The 14,973-nt window shown below is 43.5% G+C and overlaps 1 protein-coding gene across 8 annotated transcripts in view; it reads right to left on the minus strand.

The window, feature by feature from the left end:
- MCF2L2 (MCF.2 cell line derived transforming sequence-like 2) overlaps positions 1 to 14,973 on the minus strand; it is a 196,014-nt gene that overhangs the window by 121,005 nt on the left and 60,036 nt on the right. For all 8 annotated transcript variants that reach the window (XR_015743645.1, XM_087933538.1, XM_087933537.1 and 5 more), the window contains exon 3: positions 4,183 to 4,297. Coding sequence is in view for 7 of the 8 variants with exons in the window: in XM_087933538.1 (XP_087789664.1) it covers positions 4,183 to 4,297 (115 nt within the window). In the remaining variant the exon portion in view is untranslated. The remainder of the gene's footprint in view (positions 1 to 4,182; positions 4,298 to 14,973) is intronic.

Genomic DNA, 14,973 nt, shown 5'->3' on the forward strand with positions numbered 1-14,973 from the left:
CTAGATGAATGTTTTCATGGCCTTATTTTAGAAATCAGAGAGAAAAGATTATAAGGTGAATAACGGATGGAGAGCAACATTTGGCACAGAAAATAAATAGGGATAGCCAGCCCGGGGTTATTTCCTATTCGTACTGAGTGCAGCAAAAATGGACACAAAGCCCTTGGAACAAAGGGATATTTTCTTCCCAGTAAACATGAAAATGTGTGCAGAAAACCATAGAGTTGGAAGGGGGCCATTTAAGCTATTACATCCAACCCCCAAATAAAAACATCCTCCATTGATAGCTGTCCAGCCTCAACACCTCCAATAAAAGAGAGATTGTCACTTCCCTGGGTAACAGATTCTGCTCCCGTAGCAAGACATTATTCTTACATGTAATAAGACCCTTCCTTCGATAAGGCAAATGCATTATTCAACTTCCTAGATGGGAGTGGGGAAATCATGATTTGTGGATTTCAATTCCCAAAATTCCTGAGCCAGCCACACCATCGGCATTGACAAAATCACCATTGGTTGACTGCGAAAGGCAGCTTTACTCAAAACAGCTTACATCCTGCTAAGATTCCTTTAAGATCATCAAACATCCACATCTGGCTATCCCAGACCCTTGGCAAAGTCTCGACAGGTAGATCAAAATGCCAAATCCAATGTCCCAAAGGTGCTTTTTCAGAGGGCAACTGGACTTCCTTGTATTTCTTTTGAAGAAGTTTCGCTTCTCATCCAAGAAGCTTCTTCAGCTCTGACAGGATAGTGGGGACTGGAAAGATTTATATTCCTTGCAGACAGATGGTCATTTCCATCCTTTTAAACAGGGGTCTTCAAACTGGACAGCTTGAAGACTTGTGGACTTCAACTCCCAGAATTCCTCCTCCTGTCATGTTAGCTCAGGAATTCTGGGAGTTGAAGTTCACAAGTCTTAAAGCTGTCAAGTTTGAAGACCCCTGCTTTTAGAGGATCATTGAAGCATTTCCATTCCCCACAGTGCTGTCAGAACTCAAGAAGCTTCTTGAATGAGAAGCGAAATGCTTTCAAAAGAAAAAAAAAAACCAGAAAGTCCAGTTGCCTCATGAAAAAAGCACCTTTGGGACAACCATGACTTGGATGATTGAGAATCTCTGTGGACTTTTTGCCAAATGCAATCTAAACATCTGACTGACTGTGCAACCAACCAATATAAAATAATTTATTAAACTTAGAATTGGAAACAGGTTGGAACAGGATTTTAAGAAAAAAACAGTGTAGGAAAGTAATTACACCATTACTGAGGTTCTGACCTGATTAGGGCTAGGAACTGAGTATCTTAGGAAAAAAACAAATTAAAAATATGACATGCTCACACATACAGATATACATACAGATATTCCTCAACTTACCGCCATAATTGAGCCCAAAATTTCGGATCCTAAGTGAGACATTTGTGAAGTGATTTTTGCCCCACTTTATAACCTTTCGTGCCATAGTCGTTAAGTGAACCACTACAGTTAAGTTAGTAACGTGGTTGTTCACTGGCTTCCCCATTGCCTTTGCTTGTCAGAACATTATAAAAGGTGATTACGTGTCCTCACAACACTGAAACTGTCATAAATATGAGTTAGTTGCCAAGGGTCTGAGTTTTGAGCACATGACCATGAGGATGCTGCAATGGTTGTAAGTGTGAAAAATGGTCATAAGTCACTTTTTTCAGTGCTGGTGTAACTTCGAACAATCACTAAATGAGCAGTTGTAAGTTGAGGACTACTTGTATATCTTTATGGTACATGCATATTTTTAAACATTTCCTTTATGTTAGAAAACATTTAAAAGAAACATGATATTCTTCTGTACATAAATACAGAAGCATGTTATTCACTTTAAGATCATGAAAAAAGTAGTAAGTATCTATACTATATTTCTGCGTATCTAGAACTATAATTCTGAGGTACCGTATCTTATGGACTATAAGATGCACTGGACTATAAGATGCACCCAGGTTTAGAGGAGGAAAACAAGGGGGAAAATTAGTTTTTGGGGGCTTGTTTCTGGGCCTCCCAAATCCTCCTCTGCAGGCCAAAAGGGGCCCTGGAGGCCTCTGTGAGTCCCATTTTTGCCCTTCTCGGCATTGGGGGTGGCCAAAAACAGGATGCGCGCAGAGTTTGGGAGACCAAAAGCAAGCCCGTATCCGCTCTGAAAGATGCAGACATTTCCATCCACTTTTGGGGGGAGAAAAGGGCATCTTATAGTCCCCAAAATACGGTATTTTGGAGAATTGTGTATCGGGTCTGATCTGAGCAACAATCAAGGAGCCAAGTTATGCAATTGGAAAGCTATTAATTTACATAAATTAAACCATAACCAAAGAGATAGGCAAAGTCTAACAATTGCATCCTACCAGGAAGGCATGTGCTCTGTAGGTATGTTGCTGGGAAGATGAGTAATTTCTTAGATAAATGTGGGAGAAAATACACAGAATATTCTTAACCATCTTACACTTCCCCTTTGTGGTCAGTAGATCATAAGATGTTACGCAACCACTGATGTTGTAAGGGAACATTACATTTTCCAACTTGGCACCTGCAGGGCCTTGAAATAATTATTTTTATTTTATCAAGGTCTTATATACTTCATCCTGCTTTTCGTCATTGTCCTTGTCCTGGATTGGGTTTCCCACCCAAGCCTTTCACTATGCTAAAGGTAGATACTTCCAGAAATTTAAACTCTTATTGAGTAACGTGAGCCAGGATTTTGCTGAGTTTCTTTAGTAGCGGCATCAGCATTTAGGATAACATTGGAATGTGCTAAGGTTGGAGATGGGAGGCCAATTTCTATACTTCTCTATTGATCTGCTAGTGGAAACCTCATAAGTTCTTGGGATGTACTGAGCAAAGGTCAGAATACTTGGAGGACAATGATGAAATTTTGGTGAAGGGGGAAATCAGAGGTTGCACAAAAAAGCAGGCAGACCCCAGAGGCGGTGTTAAGTGTATCATCAGCTTAGAATCAATACGTTGCCATAAGCGCTCCAAGTCCAACTCCTCCTGAATTCTATTGATCCTTATCTAATGTCAATTTAGTGTTGAACTGTACTTGACTAGATTCTTGTGTGACACAACTTCACAACTTCAGGATGGTCCTGATCCTTTGTGACTGACATTCATCTTGTACAGGTAGTCCTCATCTTACAACCATTTGTTTGGTGACCACTGGAAGTTACAACAGCACTGAAAAAGGTGATCCTTGCAGCATCCCCGTGGTCACCTGATCAAAGTTTGGACACTGGCTATTGGCATGTACTCACCTTCTATGATCTGACAGGCAAAATCAACGGGGAAGCCAGATTCATTTAATAACTGTGATACTAACTTATCAACTGCAGTGATTCACTTAATGACTATGGCAAGGAAGGTTGTAAAATGGGGCAAAGTTCATTTAACAATGGAAATTTTGAGGCTCAATTGTGGCTGTAAGTGTCAAACTCTGGGGAAATCAGGCAATTCAGGTAATTCAAATGAGTATAAAGATTTATTGCAAGCTTAAATTCTCTACAAGAATCTGACCTACTAATGGTCAAGGGAAATTAGTGGGAATTAAGAAAGGCATTCAAGGTGGATTGGACTTAGATCTGTTGTGGGTGTGCAGGGACGCCTGACTAATGACATGTTTAACCCCTCCCTCAGACATCTCTTACATCTCTAAGTCAAGGACTATCTGTAAGAGTAGAAACTTGCAGAAATATGTCTTCATAAACAACCAGTCTTAATTTTTCTGAAGTCCAAATGATAAAATAAAGCTTTCATTTCCACTTTTGTTTGAAAGGACAGTATCCTGGAATTGATACAGAAATGTCATCTTGAATATAAACTATTCAGATTATTGATTCTGCTTTCATAAATAAGATGGGTGCTATTTATACACTATTATATATCTATGATGTATGGATGTTAGACCCAAGAGATGAATAGCATACAAAAATGATAAATAAGATGTAACGCAGGCCAGGGCCCGGATAAACCAGGTTATCTACCTGCAAGCATTCGAATCTGGAGAGAATACACATCGGGGAGGGATCAGAGAAAGAGTATTCCAAAATTTGGAAGGGATGAAAATAATGCTATTTGATCTTACCCTGGGAGGGAAAAAAGAAAGGAGTGAAGTAATCTAAGTTCAGAACCAAATCAAAGCTTGCCATAGTTGAAGACTTACCTGGGAATGCTAGTTAAATAGGTGACAACATTCAGAAAATCTTCATCGGGGATCTCACTGAAACCTGGATATTCAGGGAAGGTAATGATCGGTGCACCATCTTTGCCTCTTCCGCCTGCAAGAGAAATTGGACCTCAGTAGGCAAAAAAACAGCAACCCCAAAGAACATTGATAAGAGAAAATCCCCATGATGCATCTACACATGTCTTATTAGAACTTTGGTAGCTACAGGTACCTTTGAAGTTAACAGTGGCACTGAAAAAGTGACTTATGACCAGTAAAGGAGAATATTTGAAGTTCAGAGTTGAAATGAGGGGTCCTTGGTGCTCTCTGAGCTTTCGTGTTTTCTTGCAGACGTTTCATTACCCATCTAGGTAACATCATCCGTGCTAGTGATGTAGTGATGTACTAGCACGGATGATGTTTATCTAGTTTGAGTAATGAAAGGTCTGCAAGAAAACAAACAAGCTCAGATAGCACCAAAGGCCCCCGACTTATGTCCATTTTTCACACTTAACAACTGCTGCAGCATCCGTGTGGTCACATGATCAAAATTCAGCCGCTTGGCAATGGTTCATATTTATGACGGTTGCAGTGTGATCTCCTTTTGTGACCTTCTGACAAGCAAAGTCATTGGGGAAGCCAGATTCACTTAACAATGGGTTACTAACTTAACAGCTACGACGATTCCCTTAATAATTGCGTTACCATATTAACCACAGCAATGATTTACTTAATAACTGTGGCAAGAAAGGTTGTAAAATGGGGCAAAATTCACTTAACAACTGTCTCGCTTAGTGACAGAAATTTTGGGCGCAGTACCGGTCGTTAAGTCGAGGACCACCTGTACAACATTTGATTTCTTATTCCTGCAGTCACAATTGTTGTTCATCATTGCAGCAACATCTACATTCAGTGGTGTTATTGTTTCCTTTCCAACTTAAATGCATTATGAGCACTTCCGTTTCAAACTAAGGAGGCAAACAGTGGAGCCGGCTAAATAGAACATGGAATCCTATGGCTGGAAGGAACCTCCAAGATCTTCTAGTCCAACCCCCTGCTCAAGGCGGGATGATGTTTTATACCCACCCAGGGATCCCATTAAACTGCCAGCTTTCTAACCCATCCTGTCTAGGTCCTCTGCATCTGAATCATTTAATGCAGGGGTCCCCGAGCCCCAGGCTGCGGCCTGGTACCAGGCCATGGCCCATTTGCAATCAAATGGCACAAATGGAACTTCACACGCACATTTGAGTGCATGTCTCTCTCACGCAAATGGAGCTGCACATATGTGCGCTCTCACAGAACCATTTCCTCTCCTCTCCCCTCTCGTCGTTCTGCAAATCCGGAAAGGTTGGGGACCACCGATTTAATGATTCTGGTCTTTTAACAACTGTTGTCACAGCAGCATAGTGATTCTCTCCTTTACCCCGCTGTGACTCTGCCATCCAGAGGTGGGATTCTAAAATCCCAGCAACTGGTTCGCTGCCTGGTTGCTGGGTGGGAGTGGTTGTGGTGAGCTTAGCCTACTGGAACTTCCTGTTTCCGGCTTCCGGTGGGCCTCCAGAGGACCGGGAGGCCATTTTTGCCCTCCTAAAGGTCTTTTCCAGGCCTCTAGAAGGGCAAAAAACAGTGGTGGTATTCAGCCGGTTCACACCGGATCGGGCGAACCGGTAGCAAGAATGTGACATGGGTCGCCGAACCAGTAGTAAGTTCTGGCTGGTCATGCCCCCCCACCACCCGGTTGCCCTCCCGCCCGATGTTCACTCACCCTGCCCGCCTGCCTGACATTCACCTAAGGTATTTTTTTCTCCCTCCCGATAATCAGCTGTAGGTAAGATCAGCTGTTCCGGGATTCCCCTTGCTGAGGCCCAGGAAGACAAAAAAATGGAGGGAGGAGCTCAGCCCCCCTCCATTTTCTTTTGCCTTTCTGAGCCCCAGAAGAGCTGTAGGGGAGCAAAAACGTCTCCCCCCACCCAGAGGCTTCTCTGAGGCTAGGAAGCTCCCAAAACGGATTTGGAGGGGTGCTACGTGTCCCTCCCATGCTCTATTCCTTTTCTTCCAGAGCCCTAGAGGAGCCTTCAGGGAGCAAAAAAATAAAAAAAAAAACCCAGGGGCTCCTCCGTGGCTAAGAAGCTCCCCAAAATGGGTGGGGGCTGCAAAAAAAGCCACACCCACCCAGTCACATGGCCATGCCCACCAAGCCACGCCCACAGAACCGGTAGGAAACATTTTTGAATCCCACCACTTGCGAAAACGGCCTCCCCTGGGCTCTAGAGGCCTACCGGAAGCCAGAAACAGGCCCGTTTTGCAGCTTCCGGGACTTCCAGGAGGCCGTTTTTTTTTTAACCCTCCCAAGGATCCGGAGGCCTCCCCCAGGGATCTGAGAAGGAAAAAAACGGCCTCCTCCGGGCTTTGAAGGCCCACTGGAAGCTTGAAACAGGCACGTTTCTGGACTTCCAGAAGGCTCATTTCCCCTCCCCCCAAGACCCCCCACACGAACTCTGCACTTACCCTCATTGTGGTGGAGGTTCATGGGAGAAGAGGGGAGGTGGGGCCAGGCGCTCGGTTGAAATACTGGTTTGGCAAACCAGATGTATCTTTAACATCCGGTTTGCTTGAACCAGTCTGAACCGAAAGAATCCCACCCCTGCTGCCACCCCATTCAGGACCCTAAAGGCAGCGGGTGGGCAGGTGGATTTATCGTATCCTCTAGGCCAGCGGTCGCGCCAACTGGTGGGCCGTGAGAAAATTTTGGTGAGCCGCAGAGAAATCTCATCCCCAGAACAGCCCCCCAAAGCAATTAATCCAGGCTGTGCAGAAACACAAGGCTGAGCAGCCCACATGGCCCATGGGAATCCTCCCCGCCCCCTCACTCCTTACCCAGTAAACTTGCGTGCTAAATTGCTATTTTTTCTTTTTTCCGACCATTATCTGTTCTGCTGTGTGGGGAGATTTAGATTAGCTAGGAAGCAGGAAATGGTTGGATTTCTTGCTTTCTAGCTAGTCTTTAGCTCTTCGGCTCTGCTTTTAAGCACAGCTGAACCTCCCTTTGGACTGAAGGTTCTATTATTGAGTGCAGACTCATGGCAAGCAAATTTGAGGGACTGAGCTAGCCGATGGCAGATAGATAGATCACTGAATGGTTTTTGTGAGCAACTCAATCTGCCTGCCTGCTTAGCCTGATTTTGGGTAAAAGTTGCTCTTTTTTATTAAAAAAATCAATATTTATATAAATATTTATAATATTTACATACTGTTAGGAATAACAATAAGCCATGCCCAGCTGTTCACATGACCACCAAGCCACACCCACAAATAAGGCCATGCCCACAGAACTGGTTAGTGGTTCCTGGGATTTAAAATTATGAGTTTGGTGGTCCCTGAGGTCCAAAAGGTTGGCGACCCCTGCTCTAGGCCTGCCTCATGTTTCTCCTCCAACTCTTCACAGTTATAGATAGAAACCACAAACCAAAGCAAGTCAACCAAAAGTTAAGTTTTACAAGTCTCAGACTGCCAAGGGAGCCAGGACAATTTTGTATTCTGGGGGTGGGGAGATGTTTATGGTCAGCAGAGGGAAGTAACGGGATATTTAAATAGGATCAGCTCAAAACTGGGTAGACAATGAAGATGCTGTAAAAAGAATAGGCGGTGTGTGAGGTGAAGAATTTATTGGAAGTTGCAAAAGACTTGTGATGACATACAGAAAGCAAGAATGGAGTTTCTCTACAGGCACCAGTTAAGCAAGCCAATACTGAGAATTTGGAGTTGCACTGATGACATCTGCAATTTGAGTGGTTATGGGTGAGCAATGATAGGAAACATGAATAACCTAGTTATGAAACGCAATTGTACTAATTTGAGGTTTTCCTTTCAGGCTGTGGTTATGTAACCTCCCTTTCTAATGATCCTGCAGTGCAGAGCTGATGCCTCTGGTGTTTATAGGAGAGTCAGGTCGGATAACCAAAGATAGCAATAATCGCAGAATAGCTTTGTGCTGAGCAGCTGCCTGAAACTGCTGATATTTCTGCTTTCTCCAACTGGCAAGATTCGGATGGGTTATCTACGGAGATCTAGGTCACGATTGTTCCAAAGGTGCTTTTTCCAAACAGCAAATGGATTTTCTTGGCAGATCTGAAGAAGCTTCTTGGATGAGAATCAAAACATTTTCAAAGACAAAAACAAAAACAAAACAATAACCAAGAAAATCCACTTGCCATTTTGAAAAGCACCTTGGATTCAGGTGGGCTTAAGTCACCAGGATGGGGAATTCTGGAAAACGAAGTCTGAGATATCTGTGTAGCGCTAAGTTGGGCGGTCAAGAGAAGAAACCAAAAGAACTTCAAAGAAGTCAGTTTGCAGTTCTCAACTTGGCGCACAAATGACCAGGCTTCCGTGATTATACTTTGGATACCTCATGGGAAGATACAACTTTCTGGAGAAGGCTCTGAGGCTAGGAAAGGTGAAAGGAAAGAGAAGAAGAGGACAATCAGCGCCAACCTAGAGGGTTACGGTCAGTGGTGGGATTCAGCCAGTTCGCACCACTTTGGGAGAACCGGTTGTTAGCTTTCTGAGCAGTTTGGTGAACTGGTTGTTGGAAGAAATCATTAGGGCAGAGAACCGGTTGTCAAATTATTTGAATCCCACCACTGGTTACGGTGGTGATGGGTGTGCCATCAGAACAGCTGAAAGACCAGGTTAAGGACAATTATGGAGCAAATCTATCTTGAAGTATTGCCAGGAGTACATGGAAGGAGCAGTGGGATCCTACCTGTTCCACTATTGGTTCGGTACTGGAGGCTTTTTTTTGCTACCTGTTGCGCCGAAGGTTCGGCCAAACTGGGCTGAATCTGTAACATATCACCGCTGCATAGAAGGCACTTCATCAATGTGTATAAACAATAGCAGAGCTGTGATCCCACTGCCAGGAGGAGTTTGATCCTGACCGGCTCAAGGTTGACTCAGCCTTCCATCCTTTTGAGGTCAGTAAAATGAGGACCCAGATTGTTGGCGGCAATAGGTTGACTCTACAAACTACTTAGAGAGGGCTTCAAAGCACTATGGTGCAGTATATAGCAATAGGACCTAGACTTATATACTGCTTCATAGTGTTTTACAGCCCTCTCTAAGTGGTTTTACAGAGTCAGCATATTTCCCCCAACAATTTGGGTCCTCATTTTACCCACCTCGGAAGGATGGAAGGCTGAGTCAAACTTGAGCCTGGGGAGATTTGAACTGCCAAATTGTAGGCAGCTGGCTGCAGAAGTAGCTTGCAGTACTGTACTCTAACCACTGCATCACAGTGGCTCATATTTTGTGTTTCCCCAAAAATAAGACCCAGTTAAGATCAGCCAGATATTTAGGCCCGTATTTTCCTAAAATAAGACCTAACTGGAAAATAAGCCCTAATGTATCTTTTGGAGCAAAAATTAATAGAAGACCCAGTCTTATTTTTGGAGAAACATGGTAAATCTAAGTGCTATTGCTATAAACAAACTGGCTTCATTGCTAATTCTTTTCTCCAAGGTTTTCATTCAAATCAAAAATTTCCACAGTAGTTTGTAGCTCTCTCAGCAGCACTTAAGATCCTTATCAAACTACAGTTTCCAGGAGTCTTTGAGGTATGTCAAAGTAATCTTAACCTACACAATGTATAATATATAGTTGTATTGAGATAGATGAGTATATGAAAGTAGATACAGATAGACCTTGACTTAATAACCATTTTTAGCACCATTTAAAATTGCAATGGCCCTGGAAAAAGTGACTTACAACCAGATTGTCGTAGCATTCCCACGGTCACATGACCAAAATTCAGGTTCCTGGCAACTCGCATGTATTTACAATGGTGTCAGCATCCCAGAATCTCATGACTGCCATCAGCGACTTTCCCAGCCAAGCTTCCAACAAGCAAAGTCAATAGGGGAAGCTGGCTTCGCTTAACAACCATGTGACTCACTTAACAACTCCAGTTATTTGTTTAACAATTGTGGCAAGAAATCAAGTGTGTCTCACTTAACAACCAGTGTGTGGCAACATTCCAAGTAATGCACCCAAAGAAAGCAGAACTCTAAGGCAGGTATATGTCAAGAAATGTTTTATTGGATCCTTCATATTGGCACAACTGGTGAAAACCGACTCTAAATAGGCCCATTTCATTACTTCCGGTATTTCCAGAAAAACAGGAAGTGAAAAAACGGGCCTAGTTTTCGGTCTGAAAAAGCCTACAGAAGCCTTCCTGAAGCCTCTGGGAGGCCAAAAAAGGCCTCAAACCGGCTGAAAATCAGCTGTGAGGCACGCGCATATGCAGTGAGGTAGGTTTGCCTGAAGCTCACGTGCCGGGACAAATGGCTCTGCGTGCCACCTGTGGTATGCATGCCGTAGGTTCGCCATCACGGGTCTCTTGAAAAGCCTTCAATCCAGATTTTTTTAACTTATAATTACCCTCCTTTGCGCAGGGTGAGCTTGTTCTTACAATTTACAGGTAAGACTTACGACCACAATTGAGTCCAGCATTTCTGTGGCTAAGTGAAAGGTTTCTTAAGTGAATTTTGCCCCATTTTACAACCTTTCTAAGTTGTAAGTGAATCACTGCAGTTGTTAAATTAGTAACAACATTGTTAAGTGAATCTGGCTTGCCCACTCACTTCGCTTGTCAGATGGTAGCAAAAGGGGATGACGTGACCCAAGGACACTGAAACTATCGTAAGTATGAATCAGTTGTCAAGTGTCTTGACCTTTGATCACATAACCATGGGGATACTGCAACGGTCGTAGGTGTGAATAACGGTCATAAGTCACCTTTTTTCAGTGTCCCTGTAACTTTGGTAGCTAAATGAACTGTTGTAAGTTGAGAACTACCTGTAATCCTCTTGTTTTCCCAACACATTTGCCTTTTCTTCTTTGTCAAGGAACATTTCTTAGCAGAAGGAAGTTGAAATAACAACACGTTTGTACTTCGAAAGAGACTTCAATCTGGAAGTACCTAATCTGTGTGATCTTCTGGATTAGGGGTGTCAAACTCGATTTCATTGAGGGCCGCATCAGGTTGACCTTAGGGGGCCGGGGTGGGCGTGGCCAGCTCCACATCATTTGTGTGATCAAATGCCACGTTTGCTGGCATGATATATTTGCTAGTATAATAATATCATAATTCAGAAAAAATATTTCTGAATTATAGTTCACCTACTGTGAAAAAATATCAATCATTCAGAACAATCCAAAAGAGAGGCGAAGACTCTTTAAGGCAGGGGTGTCCAACCTTGGCAACTTTAAGACTTGTGGACTTCAACTCCCAGAATTCCTCAGCCAGCAAAGCTGGATGAGGAATTCTGGGAGTTGAAGTCCACAAGTCTTAAAGTTGCCAAGGTTGGACACCCCTGCTTTAAGGGAACTATAGCTGCTGATACTACCCAAATGAAACAGCAGGTGGCAGTATTTAGTCAGCCTTGATTGATCTCCAAGAAAATAAGCAGGGTTGAACATGATTAGGATGTAGATAAGAGACACCTGGGAAATTCTAAAATCAGTAGGTTAGTCTGAGAATCTCTTGACCAGGTGTCTTCAAAAACTCGACAGCTTTAAGACTTGTGCACTTCAACTCCCAGAATTCCTCCTCCAGTCATGTTAGCTCAGGAATTCTGGGAGTTGAAGTCCACAAGTCTTAAACTTGCCAAGTTGGAAGAGCCTTGCTCTTGATGAAGGATAGGCAAACTCATTTCAAATTATTACCAAGAGAACAGCATCAGCTGGTCCATGTAAGCACTAAAAGCCAAGCTAGAGTTGAGGTATCTAAGCATACATTTTATTCATCAAATAAACAGGTTATCCAGACATTCTGGATCTGTTTCAATTAACAAGAGGAAAAGGTACCCAAATATAGGTAGTCTCTCAACTTGCAACCGTAATAGAGCCTGGAATTTCTGTTGTAAGTCATGATGGACATAAATCGAGGCACTCATAGGACTGAACCAGTGGTGGCATGCTACCAGTTCAGCTGAACCAGTTGTAAAAAAAAAAAAGCCTCCCACGATCAGCTGAGAAGAGGGAAAAATGCCTCCCATGATAGCTGAGAGGAGAAAGAAATGTACAGGATCGGCCCTCCCACCTACCCCTTTGCTTCTCTCTTCTTTATCCTCTCAGCTGATTGGCACGGCAGGCCTCAGCTGGTGTGGGGAAAGCTGCTAGGTGTGTGTGCATGCATGCACCATCACTGAACCAGTAGTGGAAAAGGTAGGATCCCACTGCTGGACTGTACCCAATTTTACAACTTTGTGGTTATTAAGCAAATACCAAAGTTGTTAAGTGAACATGGAGATTATTAAGCAAACGTCATGGACGTTAAGAGAATCCATGTATCCAGCAGCATCCAAAAAAAGCCAATGCAATCCTAAATTGCATTAACAGAGGGATACAAGCCAGATCAAGTGAGGCAGTGGCCCCCAACCTTTTTTGTGCCACGGCCTGGTACCGGTATCACAAAATGATCCGTGGCCCGGTACCGGCATCAGCACGCATGACAAGGCAAGGCGAGCCGAGCGACCGGCCAGCCAGCCGGCCCCACTTCTCCCCGCCGCCTTCAACTCCTCCTTTGTACCTTTGTCGATGGGCTTCGCCGGGACGGCTTGGGACGGTCGCTCGGCTCGCCTTGCCTTGGGTGCTGAAAGAATCCTCGCGCCTTAGTTTCGTTCAAAGACCCCTCCCCTTCAATGAAACTAAAGTGCGAGGATTCTTTCAGGACCCAAACGCCGCTTTCCAACCGGAAAAGCTCACCCGGAAGCACTTTCTTGTCAAACAAGATGGCGGCGCCCAACAAACCGGCGCCCCGGTAGGAAATGTTCCACGGACCGGTACCGGTCTGCAGCCCAGTGGTTGGGGACCCCTGAAGTGAGGAACTAATACCACTCTATAAAGCTTTAGTAAGACCACACCTAGAGTACTTGCATCCAGTTTTGGCCACCACACTGTAAAAAAGATGTTGAGACTCTAGAAAAAGTGCAGAGAAGAGTAAGTAGGATGGTTAGGGGACTGGAGGCTAAAACATATGAAGAACAGTTGCAGGAACTGGGTTTGGCTAGTCTAGTGAAGAGAAGGACCAGGGGAGACAGGATAGCAGTCTTCCAATATTTGAGGTGCTGCCACAGAGAGTAAGGGGATCAAGCTATTTTCCAAAGAACCTGAAGGTCAGACAAGGAATAATGGATGGAAACTGATCAAGGAGAGATTCAACCTGGAAATAAGGAGAAACTTTCTGACAGTGAGAACAATCAACCAATGGAACAGAAGTTTCCTTTAGAAGTTGTGGGAGCGCCCTCACTTGAGACTTTCAAGAAGATATTGGACTCCCATCTGTCAGAAATGGTGTTGGGTCTCCCGCTTGGGCAGGGGGTTGGACTAGATGACCTATAAGGTCCCTTCCAACTCTGATTATCTGTTATCCGTTATCATGGACATTAAGAGAATCCACGTTAGTGGTTGTTTGGCTGGAAACTGGCCAAAAAAACCATTACAAAACCATCATGAATTACAGTCATGTGACCGATGAATACTACAACTGGGCATAAAGGCCAGGCAAGCACCTGAAATACAGTGACCGCAATGGGGGGAGGGATTGTAACCATCACAGCTCCTAAGTATTTTTGGGGTGGGGGGGTGGGAATGGGTCCTTCACAACTTCAAATAGTCACTAATCCACTGGTCATTAAATGAAGACTACCCGTAATGATTCCAGGAAAATTAATATAATGAGACAGGCCACAGGATTTATGGGCTTGGGCTTATGCAAATCCCCACAAAATTCTCCATTATCGGAAAACTGCAACGATGTACATCTGTTTAACAGATGCCACGAAAAGCTTCAATTTCACTTTCTTTTTCTTTTTTTAAAAAAAGACACGCTTTCCATTAACAGAAGATGGTTAGCAGACTGTCTGACATGCTAATTCCCATGGATTTATCCAAGCGGATTTGCAAAAGCAGTTTCCATTTTTTGGAAAAGCAGCCTCCAGTTAGGGGAGAAAAACTTTTGAAGCCACTGCATTTTTATAAGCAGTGACATGTCCCTTAAATTGATGGCCCTCTGTGCAAAAGACCCCCAAAAGAAAGAGATTATTTAATATCATAACAGATGTAAGACTCATTACTCTGCAGAAAAAAAACGTAAGTGTTAAAATAAACAAGGTTTTCCTCCATTCTTGTTAGTTAGCCCTCTATGCAGTTAGTAAACAAGGTTGTAGAAAGTACAGATAGTCCCCAACTTACGACCACAGTTAAATCCAGCATTTTGGTGGTTAAGGGAAACATTTGTTAAGTGACTTTTGCCCCATTTTACGACTTTTAGTGCCACCGTTGTTAAGTGAAGCACTGAAATTAAATTAGTAACAATGTTGTTAAGTGAATCTGGCTTGCCCAGTGACTTTGCTTGTCAGAAGGTCACAGAAAGTGATCACATGACCCCGGGACAATGCAACCGTCATAAACGTGAGTCAGAGGTCGCCAAGTATCTGAATTGTGATCACATGGCCGTGAGGATACTGCAACGGTCGTAAGTGTGAAAAATGATCACAAGTCACTTTTTTCAACCCTGTTGTAACTTTGAACTGTTACTAAATAAACTCTTGTAAGTTGAGGACTGCCTGTAGCTTAGATTCTTCAATTTTGACTCTCATGTGTCTGAGAAAGTAGCGTTGCCTGCTAAACGTTTACACAACGTGTTTGCTATTTAAAGTCAAAAATCCTCCCCCACCCCCCAAAAAGAGAGAAATGGACTCTCAATTTTTGTAGATTTTCACT

This window comes from Pseudonaja textilis, chromosome 4 (assembly GCF_049901715.1).
Source record: "Pseudonaja textilis isolate UNSWEBS1 chromosome 4, rPseTex1.2, whole genome shotgun sequence".
In the NCBI taxonomy this organism is placed as follows: domain Eukaryota; kingdom Metazoa; phylum Chordata; class Lepidosauria; order Squamata; family Elapidae; genus Pseudonaja; species Pseudonaja textilis.